The sequence below is a fragment of the Lolium perenne genome, chromosome 4, assembly GCF_019359855.2.
Source record: "Lolium perenne isolate Kyuss_39 chromosome 4, Kyuss_2.0, whole genome shotgun sequence".
Taxonomy (NCBI): Eukaryota; Viridiplantae; Streptophyta; class Magnoliopsida; order Poales; family Poaceae; genus Lolium; species Lolium perenne.
Window position 1 is genome coordinate 385441973 of NC_067247.2, and position 21129 is coordinate 385463101.

At 45.3% G+C, this 21129-nt stretch overlaps 1 protein-coding gene and 1 long non-coding RNA gene across 2 annotated transcripts; one reads left to right on the plus strand and one right to left on the minus strand.

The window, feature by feature from the left end:
• The first annotated feature begins 1615 nt into the window (after positions 1 to 1615).
• LOC139830738 (uncharacterized) lies at positions 1616 to 9992 on the plus strand. The gene is made up of 3 exons (XR_011744134.1): positions 1616 to 2208; positions 2506 to 3328; positions 9643 to 9992. It is a non-coding gene; the product is annotated as an uncharacterized lncRNA (long non-coding RNA).
• Positions 5546 to 9633, minus strand: LOC127348127 (uncharacterized). The gene is made up of 4 exons (XM_071819614.1): positions 8981 to 9633; positions 8805 to 8897; positions 7820 to 8725; positions 5546 to 7620 (listed from the first exon to the last, which is right to left on the minus strand). The coding sequence occupies exons 1-4, from the start codon at positions 9555 to 9557 to the stop codon at positions 5546 to 5548; spliced, it is 3651 nt and encodes a 1216-aa protein (XP_071675715.1). The 5' UTR covers positions 9558 to 9633.
• Positions 9993 to 21129: the final 11137 nt, after the last annotated feature.

Here is a 21129-nt window from a genome sequence, read left to right on the forward strand (position 1 = left end):
ATTTAGAATTCATTTTGCCCACCTATATATACTAGTTAAATGCCCGTGCGTTGCCATGGGTTTTTAAATTTATTTTGCCGCCTAGGTAGCACATCTGTAGTTTGGCCTAACAAAATTCACTTGAATATATAGAATATTATAACTTATTAATTATTATAAGTTAAGCACATATTTTAATTTAAATTTAATTACAAATAACCTAATGTAAGTTACTTGGTACACGATTTATTCCCATGTTAAAATTAAGATAAATTTAATAGGACAGAGAGAGGAGCATATATAATTAAAAATAAATAAACATTTTTTTAAAGAAATAAAAATCTAAACGTAATTAATGTAGTGAAATAATGTAAAAATTGTTTGTATATAATAGTGCGCCTCGACTTCCGCAAGCGTGCGCTGCTAGGTGACGTTGCAGTGGCAGGACGCAGCGGTCGTTCGTCCGGTCCTTCTCCGGCCATGCCGACGCGTTCCAGCGACCGTGCGCCGGCTGCTGCTCCGGCCCTGGGATCCGTGGCCGCCTTCATTACAGCCTCCCGCGCCGGCGATCGCCTGGCCGTAGTTTCCGCAGCCTGCCTTCCTCCTCCACTGCCGACGTACCAGCTTCCATGGCTGACGCTGAAGTTCATCGATCTCGTCACCGACGATGGTAGCCATTAGCTAGGTTTTAGCAAGCCTTCATGTCTTTTTAAAGTCTTTTATGTCTTTTTATTAATGTAAATTATGATTTTTATTAATGGAGAAAAAAAGTATGCGTCGTGCCGCTGTAGTCACCCGCAAGCGGACGCGCGGTTGATTTCGATCATTTCAACCGACGCAAACGCACGTGACCTGAAATGCATCGCCGCGCTAGAGCTGCTCTAGTAACGCAAAGTGGACGCTGTAAAAGAAAGGCGTATCTTTCGCAAAAAAAAAAAAAAAAAAGCGTAGCCGAGGAATTTTCCTATCTTCCCGTCAAGGATGCGTTTGGTTCTAAGCCGACGCCGGCCTTACCGAAAAATTGTTGCATGAGTGGTATCTGGCTGGGGTTTGGTTGGCTCCAAAAAAATTGGCACGCCCATGCGTCACAGTGTAAGGGTGCGTTTGGTTCTAGCCCCAGTGCACCCTACCAATTTTCGTCTTACCAAATTGTTGGCGCTGGATTTGCCCGCCCTCACTTCGCCCAAGATTTGGCAAAAAAGTGAACTGACATACACAGAGCGGAGCGGGCTAGCCAATATTTTGGAGCTAAACCAATGAGACGCGCATGACAGCGCAGTGGCTGTGCTCGGCAGTGGCCAGCCAGCCCGCCCGTGTTCGACTCCCAGGGGGAGCGAATTTGCGGGTGTCTCACCGGGGCTCTGAGTCCCAAATAAAATCCCCTCCACACATATGTGCCACAACTACTAGCTCCTAGGGACACCCAAATTATGTGTGATGTATGTATAGTTCTAGGGTCTAACTTGTGCACTAGTGGTGTGCGTGTGTGTGGTGTGAGTGTGGTGTTGAGTTAGTGCATAAGTTCAGATACTACAGCTGTAACACAGATCGAGGGGCCTCAAAAAAAAAAAACCAAGCAGCAGCCCAGGGTCACGGGACGTACCAATTATTTGGTCAGGCTAGCTCTGGCTACAAACCAAACCTACCCTAAAATTTTGCCAATCGTGGTCGCGGGCGAAGTGTGGGCGTCCGAATCGTCTGGGCGTAAACCAAACACACCCCCTCTCTTTCCCAAATCCTCATTTTTCTGCTCAAGATCTCACCGTGGCGGTTGATTCCGGCCCCCGCTCCCGCTCCGGTGCTCGCAGCTCAAGGTTCGTTTGGTTCTCTTCCATGCCCCCGCTCCTCCCCCATAGCCTCCGCTGCCGACCACTCCGGCGCATCCTCTGACAAGGCACGGCCGACCTCGACGCCTCCCTGCTGTGCGCTCCGACGGCCGCCTCCGGCAAGCTCCAACCCGACCGTTTCTGCTCTATCCTGCTTCCATGGCAAGGCGGAAGAGGAGCTGCGTGCCCGTTCCGGCTCCAACCACCAGCGCCGGGCCTGCAGCACACGTCGCCCCTGACTGCTGCTGAAGAGGCGGACAAGGACCAGCCGATCCATACGTGCAGCATCGACGGCACAGATTTCGCCCCCCACGACAACACCATCCTCCGCGCCCTACTCTGCTATACCGCCGGCCTCTGTGCGTGCTCTCCGTTCTTCTGCCCCTTCTCGGTATATTGTTGAGTAAGCATTTTCCTTAGAATTCTAGCAGTGTTAGTCGAGAATAGCTTGATCTGCGAACTTTTCTATTGTTAAGCATGAATTGCATGATGCTGTTGTAGTTAAAATATCATCAGTAGAGTTCTTGGGGCCTGAACCTATTGCTAGTCATCTCTAAGCATCATCATGGTTTTTTACATGTCCGGCATCAGCTATACGGGGATTTGAAGAAAAATATTTGTAATAAGTAGCTTATATACCTGTTTTATGCTAAGGGATCCAAGCTTTTTTTAATGTTACAATGGTCTTTTTCTTGGCCAGAATATAGCACAACAGAATCTGATGAATTTGAGAAGCAAGATGGTGGTGACTTTACTTGTGAAGAAGAGTCTACGTTTTTTGATGCTTCAGACTACTTAACTCTATCAAAGAGCAGATCTTCAGCAATGTCAAGTTCTACAGGTTGTGGTGTACACAGTGATACTAAGATAGATAACTCAGGTGGCCTGGAAATTGTGAAAGTACAAATGCAAGATTCTGACAACATGACCTCAAATCAAACGATCATTTCTCTGTTTTTTTTTGCATCTCTAGGATGTTCACTGTTTATTGATTAAATTCTTCAGATTAGTAAATATAATCATCACTTACTTCTCTTGTTTGTGACCACATTCGTGAAGAAGACTAAAACAATAGGTGTTGACTGTTGACGTTGATTGAACTCTGTCACAAAAAATGTATTGTTTTGTCTGCTAGATTTCTTCTGATGTGAAAATATCCCCTGTTGAGTTCGAATAAGGAGCTTATATGCCTGTTTTATGCTGAGAGATCCAGTATTTGATTATTTAATCAACGAATTTTAGACTGATACTCCTTGATTTTTATTAGTTTTTATCCTGAATGATGAAGGCTGTCTCTCAACACATATTTGCTAAATTGTTACCCTTTGTTGCTGAGCATGAAATAGGTAAATGCAATATGCAATTTAGACAGGCTAAGCTCTTTACACTTCCTCTCCAGGTCCAAGTCAAGTGGTGTCTTTATTGACCTGTATCGACTGCATGGCGCATCTGTCGAGTATCCTGTGAACAGTCTGTTGTTATGCATGTGATGATGGAACTGCAATGCTGATTTTTGACTCGAGGTACGCAACATAGCTGTAGCATAAAAAATATGGTGATCTGTGTTAGCATATTTTCTGCCCATTTTCTTGTATTGAATTACATGGAAGGTCTACAATTTATATTGATATTCCTGTTCTTGTTGTCCTTACCTGCCATCAAGAAGAAAATAACAGGCTGTGATTTTAAAATGCTACATGTTAGTTAAATGATCTACCCTTTAACTTTTTTTCTGTCATCACAAATATCTCAGGTGTAGAACGTAAAGTGCACATAAATATTCATTTAATAAAAAAAATTCAAATATGTTAGCACCCATTACATTTAGAAGATATAATAACCATGAAGGAATCTGCTGAAATCCGGTCCATTGAATTCAAGTGTTAAGGACATCCTTGTAGACTATGTTCAACGTGCTCGTTACTAAGGACTTTGTTCTTTTTCGTTTCTTTGAATTCTTGGTTTTGTCCTTCCCTTCGTCCTTGATGGCGAGGATCTTGATGTTACTTTTTGCGGTGGCTCTGGACAAGGCGACGTAGAGCTGGCCATGAGAGAACACCGGCTCCGGTAGGTACACGCCTACAGTTGGGATGGTCTGCCCTTGTGCCTTGTTGATTGTCATGGCAAAGCTGAGCCTAATGGGGAACTGCTTCCTCTTGAATCTGAACGGAAACATGTCATTGTCGGATGGGCATAAAGGTATCCGAGGAAGAAACACCCTCTCTCCTGCGTGCTGTCCCACGACGATCTCTGCGTCGATGGCGTTACTCTGGAACCCACGGACCACAAGCCTCGTGCCATTACATAGCCCGTTAGCCGGGTCAAGGTTCCTCAACAGTATAACAGGGCAATTTATCTTCAGTTTAAGCTCGTGCGGGGGAAGCCCATTAGGAGTTAGGTCATTCAGGAACTCTTGAGGATAGTATCCGTGCGGATCGTTCTCCGCACTATCGAAGCTATAGTAGATCCTCTCCTCGCCCTGGAAACGCTCGATCATGTGCATGTTTATTCCATCGACGTTGTCATTCCTTGTGGAGAGGATAGCTCGAGAAGTCATGTAATTAGGATTGTCCATGTTGTGGTCTAGGGCAGGGAACACATGGTCGATCAGCTTCTTTATATCAGCCGCGTTGTCGCCTGTAGACGAGACACATATATCTTTCGGAAGCCGAATGTTTCCGTCCTCGTCAGTTTCCTCAGTGCCATTACCTACCCTTAGGAGGTAATCCGCAAAGCACTCGTCGCTCTGTGCCCTCATGTTCTTGACAAGCCTTAGCTGGCGCATGCCCTTCCAGAGGTTTGAGCTCCGCAGACTTGCATCGATTATCTGACCCCGTGACCCTTTCCTCACTACAGGAAGCACCTGCCTGAAGTCCCCACCGAACACGATAGTCTTGCCCCCGAAAGGTCGGTTTGGGCATTCCATGATGTCGCGCATGCTTCTGTCCAACGCCTCAATTGCCTGCCGTTTTGTCATGGTTGCCTCGTCCCATAGTATGAGTGAAGCCATCCTCAGGAGCTTGGCTGTCCCACTCTGCTTAGTGAAGTTGCATGATTTTCCTTCTTCAAGGTTTAGTGGGATCTTGAACCTCGAGTGGGCTGTCCTTCCTCCTGGCATGATCGAAGCGGCGACTCCTGATGTTGCTGTAGCCAACGCTATCTTTCTCTCGCTCCGAACCCTAGCGAGCAGTGCCCTATAAAGGTAGGTCTTCCCCGTGCCTCCTGGGCCATCGACGAAGAATACGCCCCCATCTCCGCCATCAACTGCCGCTAGTATCTCATCGTAGGCAAGCCTCTGGTCGTGGTTTAGTGAGGTTGCTAGAGAAGCCGCAACTGCCGCTAGTATCTCATCGTAGGCAAGCCTCTGGTCGACGAGACACATATATCTTTCGGAAGCCGAATGTTTCCGTCCTCGTCAGTTTCCTCAGTGCCATTACCTACCCTTAGGAGGTAATCCGCAAAGCACTCGTCGCTCTGTGCCCTCATGTTCTTGACAAGCCTTAGCTGGCGCATGCCCTTCCAGAGGTTTGAGCTCCGCAGACTTGCGTCGATTATCTGACCCCGTGACCCTTTCCTCACTACAGGAAGCACCTGCCTGAAGTCCCCACCGAACACGATAGTCTTGCCCCCGAAAGGTCGGTTTGGGCATTCCATGATGTCGCGCATGCTTCTGTCCAACGCCTCAATTGCCTGCCGTTTTGTCATGGTTGCCTCGTCCCATAGTATGAGTGAAGCCATCCTCAGGAGCTTGGCTGTCCCACTCTGCTTAGTGAAGTTGCATGATTTTCCTCTTCAAGGTTTAGTGGGATCTTGAACCTCGAGTGGGCTGTCCTTCCTCCTGGCATGATCGAAGCGGCGACTCCTGATGTTGCTGTAGCCAACGCTATCTTTCTCTCGCTCCGAACCCTAGCGAGCAGTGCCCTATAAAGGTAGGTCTTCCCCGTGCCTCCTGGGCCATCGACGAAGAATACGCCCCCATCTCCGCCATCAACTGCCGCTAGTATCTCATCGTAGGCAAGCCTCTGGTCGTGGTTTAGTGAGGTTGCTAGAGAAGCGTCTTCCTTGTCTACCTGGATATTTCTTTCCTCGATGACCTCCCTGGCCTCTCCATCTGTGTTGTTGTAGGTCTCGTCGATGTCTGGGAGAGGGAACGACTTTATGTCTTTGCCCATCGACTGCAGCATGCCCCTGATATCAAGTAACACCTTCTGCTCCACTACTTTTGGGCATGTGTGTTTGTGTCGGTAGTCGTCAGACATCGCCTCAAGGTGCCTATCCCAAAGACCGCGCACATCTCCGGGCTCGTAGAATACTAAGATCGTTGCGAATAGCCTCTTGAGTGAGGCTGGCATGGCGAACTGCTCTGACTCGGTAAGACACTCGTCGAGCGTGTTGTCGGCCTCGATGAGACCCCTCCTCTCGGCGGCCTCACGAAAGTTATCACATAGCACACCGTCCACTGTTTTGAGATCTTCGAAGGACCTTGAGCCTGGTACATGGTTTAGCAGCACCCTCAGAAAGTACCGTTCCCCCTCAGCAGGATGGGCTGACACGATCCGGCCTACTTGTTGACCCTTGTCCCTTTCCTTCCAGTATTTTGTTTTTTGCCATGTGAAGCTTCTCGGAAAATCTTTGTAAAGAATATCCCGAGCCCATGCGTGCTTCTGGTTGGCCACGAAATACTCAGTCAGCATGGATGGGGTTTCTCGAGCGGCGACGTCCTTTAGGTTGTCTCCTGCTTTGAACGTGACCATTTGCATATTTTCGAGATGAAGCGGAAGTGGTAGGACCGACGGGTGGTTCTCGCATAGCTTGAAGCCAAATATCCTCCACATGGCCTCCGGTGGAGTCACCCACCTTGCGTCAACGAATCTCTTGATCTCGTCTATGTTACCATCGCCGTCGGGCTTCTCAATATTGAACGAAGTCTGATCGTGGCCCTTGTATACGTACTTATATAGGTACTTGACGGCCTTTATGCTAGAGCACACCTCCACATTGATGTGGCAGTCAAACATCCGCAAGAGGTAGGGGTTGTAAGGCACAACCCATCTGTTGTCTAGCATCTGGCCTCGAACCTTCGCACAACGACCGTCCTTCCGTCTCCGATAAATGGGGTATGAGTCCTTCCCTTGTACGGTGGTTTCATTGAATTCCCGCGGGTACCTACACTTGCACGACCCATCTTGCATGCACACGTTGTTTGGCTTGAGGACACCACATGGGCCATGCATCATATGCTTCACGACTATGGCGTATAGGTCCGGGTACTTATTCTTGTCCGGGAGCTCGGCGGATATGACTCGGTCGTACTGCTCTGGCACAATGAGCTTATATTTTGAGTCCATGATCAATAGGAAATGGGCGTGCGGGAGGCCCCTCTTCTGGAACTCGACCACGTAGACGTAGGCCTTCACAACGCCCAGAATGTGCTTCTTGGTCAGCATCTCTTTCATCATCTCCAGCTTGGCCCTAAACACTCGGACCACAATATCTGGTCGGTCCTGAGGGGTTTGTCCTGGAAGTAGTGCATCTTGTATCTCCTGCCAGTTAGGGTTACAAGTCATCGTCAAGAAGATGTCAGGCTTGCCGTACGTCTGCACCAACGCCATGGCGTCCATATGTCTACGCTTCATATCTCGGAAGCCCCCCTGGAACTTCCATGGGAGAACAATCCTTGTGCCAACAGCGCTTGCGCGAGTCTCTCCGGTCGTGATGCTATCCACAATGCCTTTATATAGATCCGCACGTATCTCCGCCTGGTGCTCCCTGAACCAACTCAGCCTGCATCCCTCAATCTTTATGTACATGTCGACTGCAAACTGTTGAAACAGACGCCCGCCATGTAGTATGGGGTTGAATATAGCCGGACGCGTTTGTAGTCGGTAATAGTAGTAGTCCCTAACGGAGACGCATATATGGCCACCTCCATTTGTGTGAAAGACATAAAAACAAGGTTAGGCAAAATAGGAAAAGTATAGACAAAAATGCAGAAGTGTCTTGAACAGCCGAACCTTCGTCGTCACGGTCCTCTCTTGACTTTTGCGCAACGTGCCAAGGCGTATCACGTTTAGGGAGATTTGGATGCCAGCCGAGCTCCCCCTTGAGGAAAAATAGGGGGTACGAGAGCGGGTCATAGCATCCTTGTGTGGCCTGTATACTATGCCTCTCATTGTTGTCACCGTAGAGGATAATGCTGCGCTTGAATCTATTTGCCAGGTCGCTCCCCTCAACCCAGATCGCAGCCACCTCGGATGACAATGGTAAATTATATCTCCGTTGGTCTAGCTTCTTGTCGGTATTGAGTTCTATACGGTAGTTCTCGAGGTTGTCCTTGTAGGCGCCCAAACTCCTAAACTGCTCAGAGTAGGGGTTTCCTCTTAGTATGTCTACAACCTTCCGAACAACCTCTTGGTCCAAGTCTTTGGTGGCTTCCTTGCGATGGATTAGGCTGGGATCATCGTCGTAGAAGTAGAGTTGTAGATGTTCCGGGCGAGAGTTCGGCCCGAACGAATGCATGTTGTGGTATAATTTGCCTTGCGCCCGAAATGTGTACACTCCGGACCTCATGTTGGTGCAGCTATTGTCTAGGCTGACACCAAGAGTTGTGAATGAGAAGTGGCCGTTGAAGAATCGTATGCTTTCCCGAAAATGTCGAGAGTCTGCATCTGCGCTAGACCATAGCCTCATCAGCTCCGGGATAGGCTCTGATTCAGCTAGCTTGATAGTTCCATTTCGACAACAGAAACCATCCATTTCACGCTCAAACTTCTTGGCGTGGCAGTGTTCGCAGTCCGGTTCCGGCTTCAACATGTGTGTGCTATTTGGGAGGTTTGAGTATACAAAGTCAAAAGGATCCATAGGATCCGCGCCGGATGAGCTTGCCGATGTATCGAGGTCCATGTCATCAATGTCGAATCCTACATGCATTGGATGTCACATCAGTATGTTCATATTGACTCGTAATAGATATAGTCGATGGAAAGGTTGGCATAGTACCTTCATGGGAATACATGTAACACTCCTCGTTCATTAGGTCTTCAAGGATTGCATTCTCATCCATGATGCCACTAAGGAAGTCCTCCATGTCGCCTACAACATTCTCAATCTGATAAGCACAATGCTTTAATGCGCCATGATATTACTAAATGAATAAAGGTAGTATTGTGTGTTACCGTTGGTCCTGATTGTATACTCAGGCGTGCTCATCGAAGGTGATGCAAGAGGTGAAGCAGTTCCTTCTCTGGCAAGTGATGCATGTGTGTTTGATGCTAGTTTTACTGTTGGTAAAGTTATTGCATCTGGGCACGGCCTCGCGATGGACTCAGCGCACGGGGTGTTCCTCCTAGCTGCATCGTTTGCCCTGCGCTTGGCTAGCAGTGCTGCCCTCTGCTCTTCACTTATGCCTTTTGTAGATGAGCGTTGTTGTCGGGCTGCTCTTCTACTCTCAGTAATCTGCTTCTTTTGCTCCGCTGTCAAACTATTTTGTTTATCTCTATATTCGGCTCTTCTTCGTGTATTAATCTCCTCCTTTTGCTGGGTTGTCAAATTATGTCGTTGGGCTCTATCACGTTCACGTCTTGTTTGATTTTCACCACTTCTTCTTCTTCGTGCATTAATCTCCTCCTTTTCCTGTGTTGACAGATTATTTCGTCGAGCTCTATCACGTTCGCGTCTTGTTTGATTTCTATCTTGCGACATGTTTGCAATTGGCTGTGACATGTTTGCAATTGGATGCCTTTGATCTGCCATTAGCGTAGCTGAACAGCAAATTTTGACATGAAATTAGTGACTTTACAAGTATATAAACATCGCCTTTGAATATACTTTTTTGCAGAGAAAAGCAAAGCAATGTTCTTTACCTTTGGTGGCGACGGCGAAGTGAGCACAAGGCAAAGCAATGTTCTTTACCTTTGGTGAATCAGCGACGGCGAAGTGAGCACAAGGCGGGAGAGGCGACTGTTCCAACACGGGAGAGGCAATGTTCTCTTTAAGGCATCAGAGTCCTTTAAGGCTGGTCGTGTTCTAGCAGTATAGTTTTAATTTGATATGGTTCCGGATCCGTTCCTGAGACTGTTTTGGTGTGGTTCCGGATCGGTTCCTGAGACTGTTATTTGGCTGGGCTATTTTGTTTAGTTGGATCTATTTTGTGGGCCGGTCATTGGGCCTATTTTGTTTAGTTGGATATATTTGGCCGGGGCTGTTATGCTGGCTTAGCGATCGATTGATTGTAGGGACGTACACGCACGGGACGTACACGCACGGACGACGGATTGCAATTTAATAGTTAAGACAAGTTCAGAGTTTAAAATATTGTTTTTCCCTCTTTTAATTGTGCTGGTCCAGCAAAATCCACTCGCAAACGGTACCGGACAAGATCTCTCTCCCACGGTCAGCTACAAACGTCCTTGCGTCGTGCATCTCAGCATAATGCCCGGAGCTAAAGCAGAAGGATAATCCCGTACGGCCACCACGGAATAAACGCACGAGATAAGAGCATCTCCAGCAGTCTTTCCGGCAAAGCTTTTAGAACACTTTTTTTTTTAATTTGGATGGACGAAAATGGCTCAGTTGCGCTTCCGGATCCTCGTTTTTGCTCGGATTAGGTCTTTCATCCATCCGGCGAACCCAGGCCATCCCCGGGTCCCCGGGGAGCGCTCGGGGACTCCAAACGAGAGAAAAGCACGGGAACCGTCTGGTGGCCCTGACTTGTTGGCGATAAAGGCCGATCATCGTCGTCGTCGCATCGTCTTCCAGAGGTACGGCGCGCATGCGTTTGGGGGGGGGGGGGGGGGGGATTTTTAGTTCTACGGCAATACCCTCGTCGAACGAAAGCTTTGAACAAACTAAGTGGTGCAAACTAGACAAACTACATATAAAACTTCGAAAATACATAAAAAATACATATAAAAACTTTGAAACAAAATTAAACTACTTCTTCTTCCTAGATTGCCCCGCCTCATCGTCCTGACGGTGACACTTCCGGCTCGTAACCTCCTCCGAAGAGCCGGTGTCCTTCGACGTGTCGGAGGAAGTTGAGTCCTCCTCGTCGTCGAAGGTGCTCGCCGGCTTCGTCTTCGCCTTCGCATCCGCCTGCGCCTTTGCCCGGGCCGCCGCGTCCTCAGCCTCTTCCTCCTCCTCCTCCTCCTCAGCCTCTTCCTCGGCCTGCTCCTCGGCCTCTTCATCCTCCTCCTGGTCGGAATCCCATTCCTCCTCGATGCCCGGCGGCGGGGAATCGTCGCTGCTAGACGATGCAGCTCGATCCCACCAGTGGCGCCATCCAGGCGATTTCCCCTCGCTGTCGGTGTCCGACGGTAAAGAGAGATTGCTCATGCTAACAGAGTATGGTGACGAGAGAAGAGATGAATGGTGTCGGCCATCGGAAACCGTATATGTAGGTCTATCGACGAAGAGAGCGGCGGTTGCTCTTCCGCGGAGTTTGTGCTCCATTACGGGAGCGGTTCTCGCGTCGAGGCCACTGCGACCGTTCCCGACGAGGCGTTTGGGCTCCCTAGACCACTTCACGGACCATTACGGCGGTTCAATACGTCGAGGCCACTCTGACGGTTCCCTTCCTAGCGACTGCACCGTCGCTACGCACGCGGTGGGTGAGCGTCAGCAGGCGACCATGGGCTCACCGCTGGGAAAATGAGCCTCCCAGGCCAAAAAAAAAACATCCATCCGGCACTAAATAGCGCCTGATTTCGACCTGGAGAGCCCAACAGGGCTGGAGATGCTCTAAAAACCAATTAGCGGACGATGCCTCCAATGGGATACATACACGGAATAAAAGCTTAGCCTCATCTTTTTTTAGTTTTATCATCTGACGACGGCAGTGGTACCACTGTGCCAGAATGCCAGCCTAGCCTTAATCCGCGGTAATTCTGGACGTACGGACGAACTGGCTTACGGAAAATATACGGGCTGACGTGGGCTACATTGGTTTGTTGAAGTTTCATCCTCTCCTGAAAAACCGGGGCTGAGTTTGGATTTCCGGCTCTGCTATGTGAGTCCGTATGGTTTTTTTGTAAAATATTTTTGTAGGTGTAGCATTACTCATTAATCCGATCCATGGGGCTGCTACCGTGTTTTCGCGCCAAAACACCTTCGTCATGGTGCAGCGGTGGTCAGTACAAACCGGCCCTGCCCTAGCCGATCCACTGCAGCTCCACTGCAGCCACAAAAACGCTGCCACCGGTGATTGAGATTTTCCACCAGGTCTCATCCGCGGATTATGCTAACCGTGAGCATCTGAAAAGTGAAAACTTCAACGGCACTAAATAGGCAAATTTACGCACCTGTTTCTCAGTTTAATACGCTGAGTTTTGCATCACATTTGTTAACCGCTCGTACGTCCTAGAAAACTGATTACTCTCCATGGAGAATGAAAGATAATATATTTTTGCAAACATTTTTAGCTTTCTAAACCGTGGTATATTATGAAAAAGGTGGTAGATTATGGTATATCTAATCATGCTCACTCTATATATAACCTAGCTTCAAAGTAGAAGTTGAGTTTCCCATGACATGTTGTCTTTCGGTGTATCAATGGATAGCCAGTCGTGTATATTAGCTAAAATAGATCGCCCAATGCTTATATGTTCATAACACATTGAATAAAAATCAACACATGGTGAAAATAGAAAAAGAGTGTTGTTGAGACTTTAGGTCAATGCAGTAGTTTTCATGTTCGATTTTTTTGGTTCCCGCTCTTGTATTTTGTAAACTGCTTGTATGGATTTATCTACTTTTTATCTTGTAAGATATCTTAAATATGCATGCATAAACTTCATTAGAGTTTGTGGCATGATATCTGGTTTTTGTATGCATACATTTTACTGTGCTTGTATGATATGAAGTCATGGTAGTGGTCTAGAGTTTGGGGTAGTTATGGAAATGGCTGTTTCACGTTGACTTATCCCCATACCTACACTTGAAGGTCATTCCCTTGATTAAAAGGGTTTTGGAGTTTCTTTTTGCTCTTTGAATGATGCAACCCACGCAACGGTCTCGATCCAGTTGTGAAATCACAAGAGTTTCGGTATTTGCGGTTGCACAGTGAGAGTCATGCATGGACCACCCTGAGCCATATGTCGGCGGCGCATGTTGAGCATATTTTACTTGGGCCAATGTGTTGTTGAGTGTTTAAACGTCCTTGACTCGTAGCGGTTCAATGTGTCCCTTCAATGGTTGGATTAAACTATGGGCTCCAATAGTATAAGCGTACCAAAGTATGGTTATCCACTAAAGCATTTACAAGTAGGACCATTTTGTCAAATACGTCATAAAAATGACTATAACGGTTTATTTTGGGAGACCTATTTGGGCAATTATTCCGATATTAGCTGAGAAGTCACGGCTTAAAGAAGTAACCCAAAAGGTAAGGTAAAGTGTTATAAAATTACAACACAAATAAGGTTAATGCATGATGGTATTTTATTTGATTTTGCTCTGTGATTTTTGTTCCTTTCTTTTTGAAGACTAGTTCTACACAATTAGGAGTTATTGACTACCCAATCGTATAATATTAACATTATTTTTCTTGTTTGCAGTAACCTTTCTTAATGTTTTTTACATGATTTGCCGGTAGTTTCATTCGAGTACACCTTGTGTGGTAACCTCTCCATCTTTTTTTTTATCATGAAACCGTAGGGGAAGCCCCTACGGTATATTAACCTCTCCATCTCTAGATATCGATGATTATGCAAACAGGTAAAAAAGAATTGCTTGTGATTATATACACCAAACATTTTTAATTTAACTCTATGTGTAACAATTCTTATTACTATAATTTGGACAATATTAACCACATAACAACGGCACTCATAGAAATACATTTTAGATTATTATTTCAAAATGTACGGCCATTGATACATTTGGACCATCAAAACCATATTCTTGCAGCTAAATATATTTGTTTAAAATTGTGTCAAGAAACAGAAAACCAAAACTGATCATGGGTGCATATGCACCCTATATGTATAACACATATTTCAAAAAGTAAAAAATTAGGAACAAAAATTTAGCATGTAGAGGGACACGTTCTATGAGTACACGTAAAGTTTCACGTAAAACCGACAATTTTTGTACCCTATGTAAAAAAAGACAAATAATGTCTCGAGAAATAGACTATTTTAACACCAAAAATTTGTCTTTTTAGTACAAGACACAAAACATATCGGTTTTTTCTGAAACAACTTTGTGAATATGTAACATGTCAAGATATACACGAGGCATTTTTGTTTGTATTTTTTTGACATTTAGAAATATATTTAATATGCATTTCAAATAAAGGTGCATATGCACCCAGGTGTAGAAACACCTTCTCCGTCAAGAAAAGGCTAATAAAACCATGTTCAACGGAATATCTCTTAGGGCTAGGATAAATTCAGACATTCTTGTGGACTAATATGTGTCACTATATGTGTTATGGTGTCTTGCTATGTGTTGCTCCATTTTAGAGAGGTGTAGGTCTATTGTATAACAAAAATCATGATAGATATTTATAGAGCAATTTAGTAACACACATGTAAATAATCGTTAAAAATATTATAAGAGATGCCCACATATGCCCCTAGATGATTGGTAATTCATATTTCTTGGTTATTAAACAGATAAATATTAATCATGAAATTTGCCATGCAGGAATTAAATCGCAGCATAATGCCCGGAGCTAAAGCAGAAGGATAATCCTTTTATCCATCTGTACGGCCACCATGGAATAAACTCAGGAGCTAAAAACCATTTAGCGGACGCTGCCTCCAACGGGATACATACACGGAAGAAAAGCCTAGCCTCATCTTTTTTTTTCCTGTCGGGAGATGGCAGGTGGTACCACTGTGCCAGCCTCGCCTTAATCCGATCCATGGGGCTGCTTTGCTACCATGTTTTCGCGCCAAAACACCTTCGTCATGGTGCAGCGGTGCCCTCCACTGCAGCCACAAGCGGTGCCACCGGTGATTGAGATTTTCCAGTTCTCATCCGTGGATTCTGCTAACTGTGAACATCTGAAAACTTCAACAGCAGTAAATGGGCAAATATGCGCACCTGTTTCTGAGTTTAACACGCGAGTTTCCCATTACATTTGTTAACTGAGGACAAAAAAACGCCATCGGGATGTTGTGTGGAGTGGACTACTGGCTCGCTCGTACGTCCTAGAAAACTCATAGCTTCCCATGGAGTAATATAGTATATTTTTGCAAACTTGTTCAGCTTGCCAAATACGTGTTATACCATATATAGAAACGAGGTGGTAGATAATAATATTTTGGGGTGTGAAATACTCTTAAATCCATGTCACGTAAATTTTTGTGAATATTTATTATTCAAGATCCAACCATCATCACTCTATATATAACCTAGCTACAAAATAGAAGTTGACTTTCCCATGACATGTTCTCTTTCGAATTATCAGTGAATAGCTAACGTCACTAGTAAACATGGCTTTAGTTTGGAGCTGCCGGAGCATTATTTCCGGTCGAGTTACGGACCGAGACTAATGCTCACATTAGTCCCGAATCGAACAGTTTGGATGCGGAATTTTTTTAGTCCCGGTACGTAATAGAACCTTTAGTCCCGTTGGAGACACCAACCGGGACTAAGAGCATCTCCAGCCACGTCCCCCAAAGGTCCAAAGCCTCCTTCCTTCCGTCTGGCGTGGTCTAATACGGTGTTCGGTGCCTTGAGCCTGTCCCCGGTACATAGGGGATGTTGCGGGCACGCCGGACAGAGCGAGAAGCGAGGCGGGGAGTGGCAGGCCCGACGCGTCATTGGCACATTCAAGTTTAACCTAACCGTCGCCTACCTCACGACGGAAGTTATTGGCGCGCAGCGACGGTGCAGTTTCCGCAGAGGCACGGCGACACGTCACGTCGCGCCTAACTCTCAGTGTCGGCGTTAATGAGCGCCACCGCTCCCTGATGACCCACAAGTATAGGGGATCGAACAGTCTTCGAGGGAAGTAAAACCCAAATTTATTGATTCGACACAAGGGGAGCCAAAGAATATTTATAAGCTTTAACAAGTGAGTTGTCAATTCACCTACACATGAAAATAGACTTCCTCGCAACAGTTTATCAGTAGTAATAATTTTATAGCAGTGGTAGTAGTGAAGTAACAATTAGCGAAATAAAAACAGCAGTTGCGATGATTGCAGTAGATAGCTGGATTAAAATATTATATGCACAAGGATGGATGAATGGGCGTTGTATGAATGAGAGAGTCCATGTAATAGAAAGACATAGGCATTGCAAATAATAATGATATAAGTATCCTAGCATAATATAACCATAGGCGTGTGTTCCTATTTAGTCGCGCGTGCTTACAATGAAAAACTTGCATGACATCTTTTGTCCTACCAGCCCGTTGCAGCGGGGCATCTAGGGAAACTACAGGTAATTAAGGTACTCCTTTTAATAGAGTACCGGAACAAAGCATTAACACTCCATGAACACACGTGATCCTCACATCATAGCCATCCCCTACAGTTATCCCAATTATCGTCACTTTGGGGCCTCGGGTTCCAGACAACAATATGTGTATACAACTTGCAGATATGATCTAAAACAATAATTACCATCATGAATCAATAACATGTTCAGATCTGAGATCATGGCACTCGGGCCCAAAGTGACAAGCATTAAGCATAGCAAGTTGCAACAATGTCAAAAATACTAACAACGGATACTAGGCACTATGCCCATAACAATCTTATAGCTATTACATGACAAATCTCATCCAATCTCTACCATCCCCTACAACCTACAGCGGGGAATTACTCACACATGGATGGGGGAATCATGGATGGTTGATGGAGAGGCATCGGTGATGGCGATGGTGATGATATCCTCCAAATCCCCGTCCCGGTAGGGTGTCAGAACAAAGTTTCTAGTCGTGAATTGGGGTTTCTAGTGGCGGCGGAGCAGCGGAACTCTTTCTAGAAAAACGTCGAACCCCCTCGGTTTTTAGGTCAGGAGGCTTATATAGTGCGAAGGAGAGGTCGAGGGGGTGGCCGAGGTGGCCAAACCACCCCTAGGTGCGGCCAAGCCTAGCTCCCGCCTAGGGTAGGTGCGGCCCCCTCCGTCTCGTCTTCTGGCTCCGGGAGTCTTCAAGTGAAATATAGGTTTTTCTATATTTTCCGGGAATTTTCCTGAAAGTTGGATTCCTGCACAAAAATGAGACACCAGAGCAATTCTGTTGAAGACATCGTTAGTCCACGTTAGTTGTATTCAAAACACACAAGATAGAGGGGAAACACCACTAAAAGTGTTCGGGAAAGTAGATACGTGTTGGACGTATCACTCCCCGCCTCCCTCCGGCCTTTAAAAGGGGCGCTCTCGCATCATCCCTCACACACAAACCCTAGCGTCTCCCTCCCCAACCCTAGCCGCCACCATCTCAAGAGTCGAGGGCCTTTCCATGGCTGGTAGAGGCAGAGGCTGAGGTCACGGTCGTGGCCGTGGACATGGTCGTGCTGGAGCATCAAGGGTTGCACGGTTGACGTCTCTTTTTTTTTTTGAAACTTTAACAGTAGGAAAGGCTCCTACTATTTTAATATATTAGCAATGGGTCAAAGGACCCCTGATACGTCTCCGACGTATCGATAATTTCTTATGTTCCATGCCACATTATTGATGATATCTACATGTTTTATGCATACTTTATGTCATATTTATGCGTTTTCCGGAACTAACCTATTGACGAGATGCCGAAGGGCCAGTTGCTGTTTTCTGCTGTTTTTGGTTTCAGAAATCCTAGTAAGGAAATATTCTCGGAATCGGACGAAATCAACGGCCAGCATCTTAGAATCCCCGGAAGCATCCAGAACACCCGAGAGTCGCCAGAGTGGACCCACAGGGGGCCCAGGAGGTAGGCCGGCGCGGCCCAGGCCCTAGCCGCGCCGCCTTACCGTGTCACCGCCTCTTCGACCCTCTGACGCCGCCTCTTTGCCTATAAGAAGCCCCCTAACCTAAATCTTCGATACGAAAAAGCCACGGTACTAGAAACCTTCCAGAGCCGCCGCCATCGCGAAGCCAAGATCTCGGGGACAGGAGTCTCTGTTCCGGCACGCCGCCGGGACGGGGAAGTGCCCCCGGAAGGCTCCTCCATCGACACCACCGCCATCTTCATCACCGCTGCTGTCTCCCGTGAGGAGGGAGTAGTTCTCCATCGAGGCTCGGGGCTGTACCGGTAGCTATGTGGTTAATCTCTCTCCTATGTACTTCAATACAATAATCTCATGAGCTGCCTTACATGATTGAGATTCATATGATGATGCTTGTAATCTTGATGTCATTATGCTAGTCAAGTGGATTTTACTTATGTGATCTCCGGAGACTCCTTGTCCCACGTGTGTAAAGGTGACAGTGTGTGCACCGTGTGGTTCTCTTAGGCTATATTTCACAGAATACTTATTCACTGTTATGAAGAGCATAGTGAGGTGCTTATTTATATCTCTTTATGATTGCAATATGGTTTGTATCACAATTTATCTGTGTGCTACTCTAGTGATGTTATTAAAGTAGTTTATTCCTCCTGCACGGTGTAATGGTGACAGTGTGTGCATCGTGTTAGTACTTGGCGTAGGCTATGATTGTGATCTCTTGTAGATTATGAAGTTAACTATTGCTATGATGGTATTGATGTGATCTATGCCTCCTTTCGTAGCGTGAAGGTGACAGTGTGCATGCTATGTTAGTACTTGGTTTGGTTATGTTGATCTGTCATGCACTCTAAGGTTATTTAAATATGAACATCGAATATTGTGGAGCTTGTTAACTCCGGCATTGAGGGTTCGTGTAATCCTACGCAATTAGTGGTGTTCATCATCCAACAAGAGAGTGTAGAGTCTAGCATCTATCTATTTATTCTGTTATGTGATCAATGTTGAGAGTGTCCACTAGTGAAAGTATAATCCCTAGGCCTTGTTTCCTAAATACTGCTATCACTGCTTGTTTACTGTTCTACTGCATTTGTACTGCCTGCAATATTACCACCATCAACCACACGCCAGCAAGCACTTTTCTGGTGCTGTTGCTACTGCTCATACTTATTCATACCACCTGTATTTCACTATCTCTTCGCTAAACTAGTGCACCTATTAGGTGTGTTGGGGACACAAGAGACTTCTTGCTTTGTGGTTGCAGGGTTGCATGAGAGGGATATCTTTGACCTCTTCCTCCCTGAGATCGATAAACCTTGGGTGATCCACTTAAGGGAAACTTGCTGCTGTTCTACAAACCTCTGCTCTTGGAGGCCCAACACTGTTTACAAGAATAGAAGCTCCCGTAGACATCAAGCACTTTTCTGGCGCCGTTGCCGGGGAGGAAAGGTAAAAGGCACTCATACTCCGGTTTTAGGTAATAGTACTTTTCTGGCGCCATTGTGTTTGTGCTCGAAGCTATTTCCTTTAGATCCTGCAATTGCATCTTTTTGTTTCTTGTTTACACTAGTAAGGCATAATGGACAACAATGAGCTTCTTATTCTATTCCTGATTTAAGACATGGATGGTTTGATCCGAAAATTAAAAAACCCATGGAACATATTAGTATGAATACTTTGAACACCGTTGTTGCTAATGATATAGAAAATTCTAAGCTTGGGGAAGCTGGCTTTGATGAGCATGATCTTTTTAGTCCCCCAAGCATTGAGGAGAAAATTTACTTTGATGATACTTTGCCTCCTATTTATGATGATTATAATGATAGTAGCCTTTTGGTACCGCCTGTTATGGAGGATAAATTTGATTATGATTACAATATGCCTCCTATATTTGATGATGAGAATAATAATGATAGCTACTTTGTTGAATTTGCTCCCACTACAACTAATAAAATTGATTATGCTTATGTGGAGAGTAATAATTTTATGCATGAGACTCATGATAAGAATGCTTTATGTGATAGTTATATTGTTGAGTTTGCTCATGATGCTACTGGACATTTTTATGAGAGAGGAAAATATGGTTGTAGAAATTTTCATGTTACTAAAACACCTCTCTATATGCTTAAAATCTTGAAGTTGAGCTTGTCTAGTTTTTCTATGCTTGTTGCATTATGCTTCTTGAACTTGTTTATTTACAAGATTCCTTTTCATAGGAAGCATGTTAGACTTAAATGTGTTTTGAATTTGCCTCTTGATGCTCTCTTTTGCTTCAAATACTATTTCTTGCGAGTGCATCATTAAAATTGCTGAGCCCATCTTAATGGCTATAAAGAAAGAACTTCTTGGGAGATAACCCATGTGTTTATTTTGCTACAGTAATTTTGTTTTATATTTGTGTTTTGGAAGTTTTTACTACTGTAGCAACCTCTCCTTATCTTAGTTTTGTTGCATTGTTGTGCCAAGTAAAGTCTTTGATAGCAAGGTTCATACTAGATTTGGATTACTGCGCAGAAACAGATTTCTTTGCTGTCACGAATCTGGGCCAAATTCTCTGTAGGTAACTCAGAAAATTATGCCAATTTACGTGAGTGATCCTCAGATATGTACGCAACTTTCATTCAATTTGAGAATTTTCATTTGAGCAAGTCTGGTGCCTCTTTAAAATTCATCTTTACGGACTGTTCTGTTTTGACAGATTCTGCCTTTTATTTCGCATTGCTTCTTTTGCTATGTTGGATGGATTTCTTTGTTCCATTAACTTCCAGTAGCTTTGGGCAATGTCCAGAAGTGTTAAAAATGATTGTGTCACCTCTGAACATGTGAATTTTGATTATGCACTAACCCTCTAATGAGTTTGTTTCGAGTTTGGTGTGGAGGAAGTTTTCAAGGGTCAAGAGAGGAGGATGATACAATGTGATCAAGAAGAGTGAAAGCTCTAAGCTTGGGGATGCCCCGGTGGTTCACTCCTGCATATTTCAAGAAGACTCAAGCGTTTAAGCGTGGGGATGCCCAAGGCATCCCCTTCTTCATCGACAAATTATCAGGTTCCTTCTCTTGAAACTATATTTTTATTCGGTCACATCTTATGTACTTTACTTGGAGCGTCTGTGTGCTTTTGTTTTTGTTTTTGTTTGAATAAATGCTTGTGTGGGAGAGAGACACGCTCTGCTGGTTCATATGAACACATGTGTTCTTAGCTTTTAATTTTCATGGCGAAGGTTGAAACTGCTTCGTTAATTGTTATATGGTTGGAAACGGGAAATGCTACATGTAGTAATTGGTAGAATGTCTTGAATAATTTGATACTTAGCAATTGTTGTGCTCATGTTTAAGCTCTTGCATCATATACTTTGCACCTATTAATGAAGAAATACATAGAGCTTGCTAAAATTTGGTTTGCATAATTGGTCTCCTAAGGTCTAGATAATTTCTAGTAAAGTG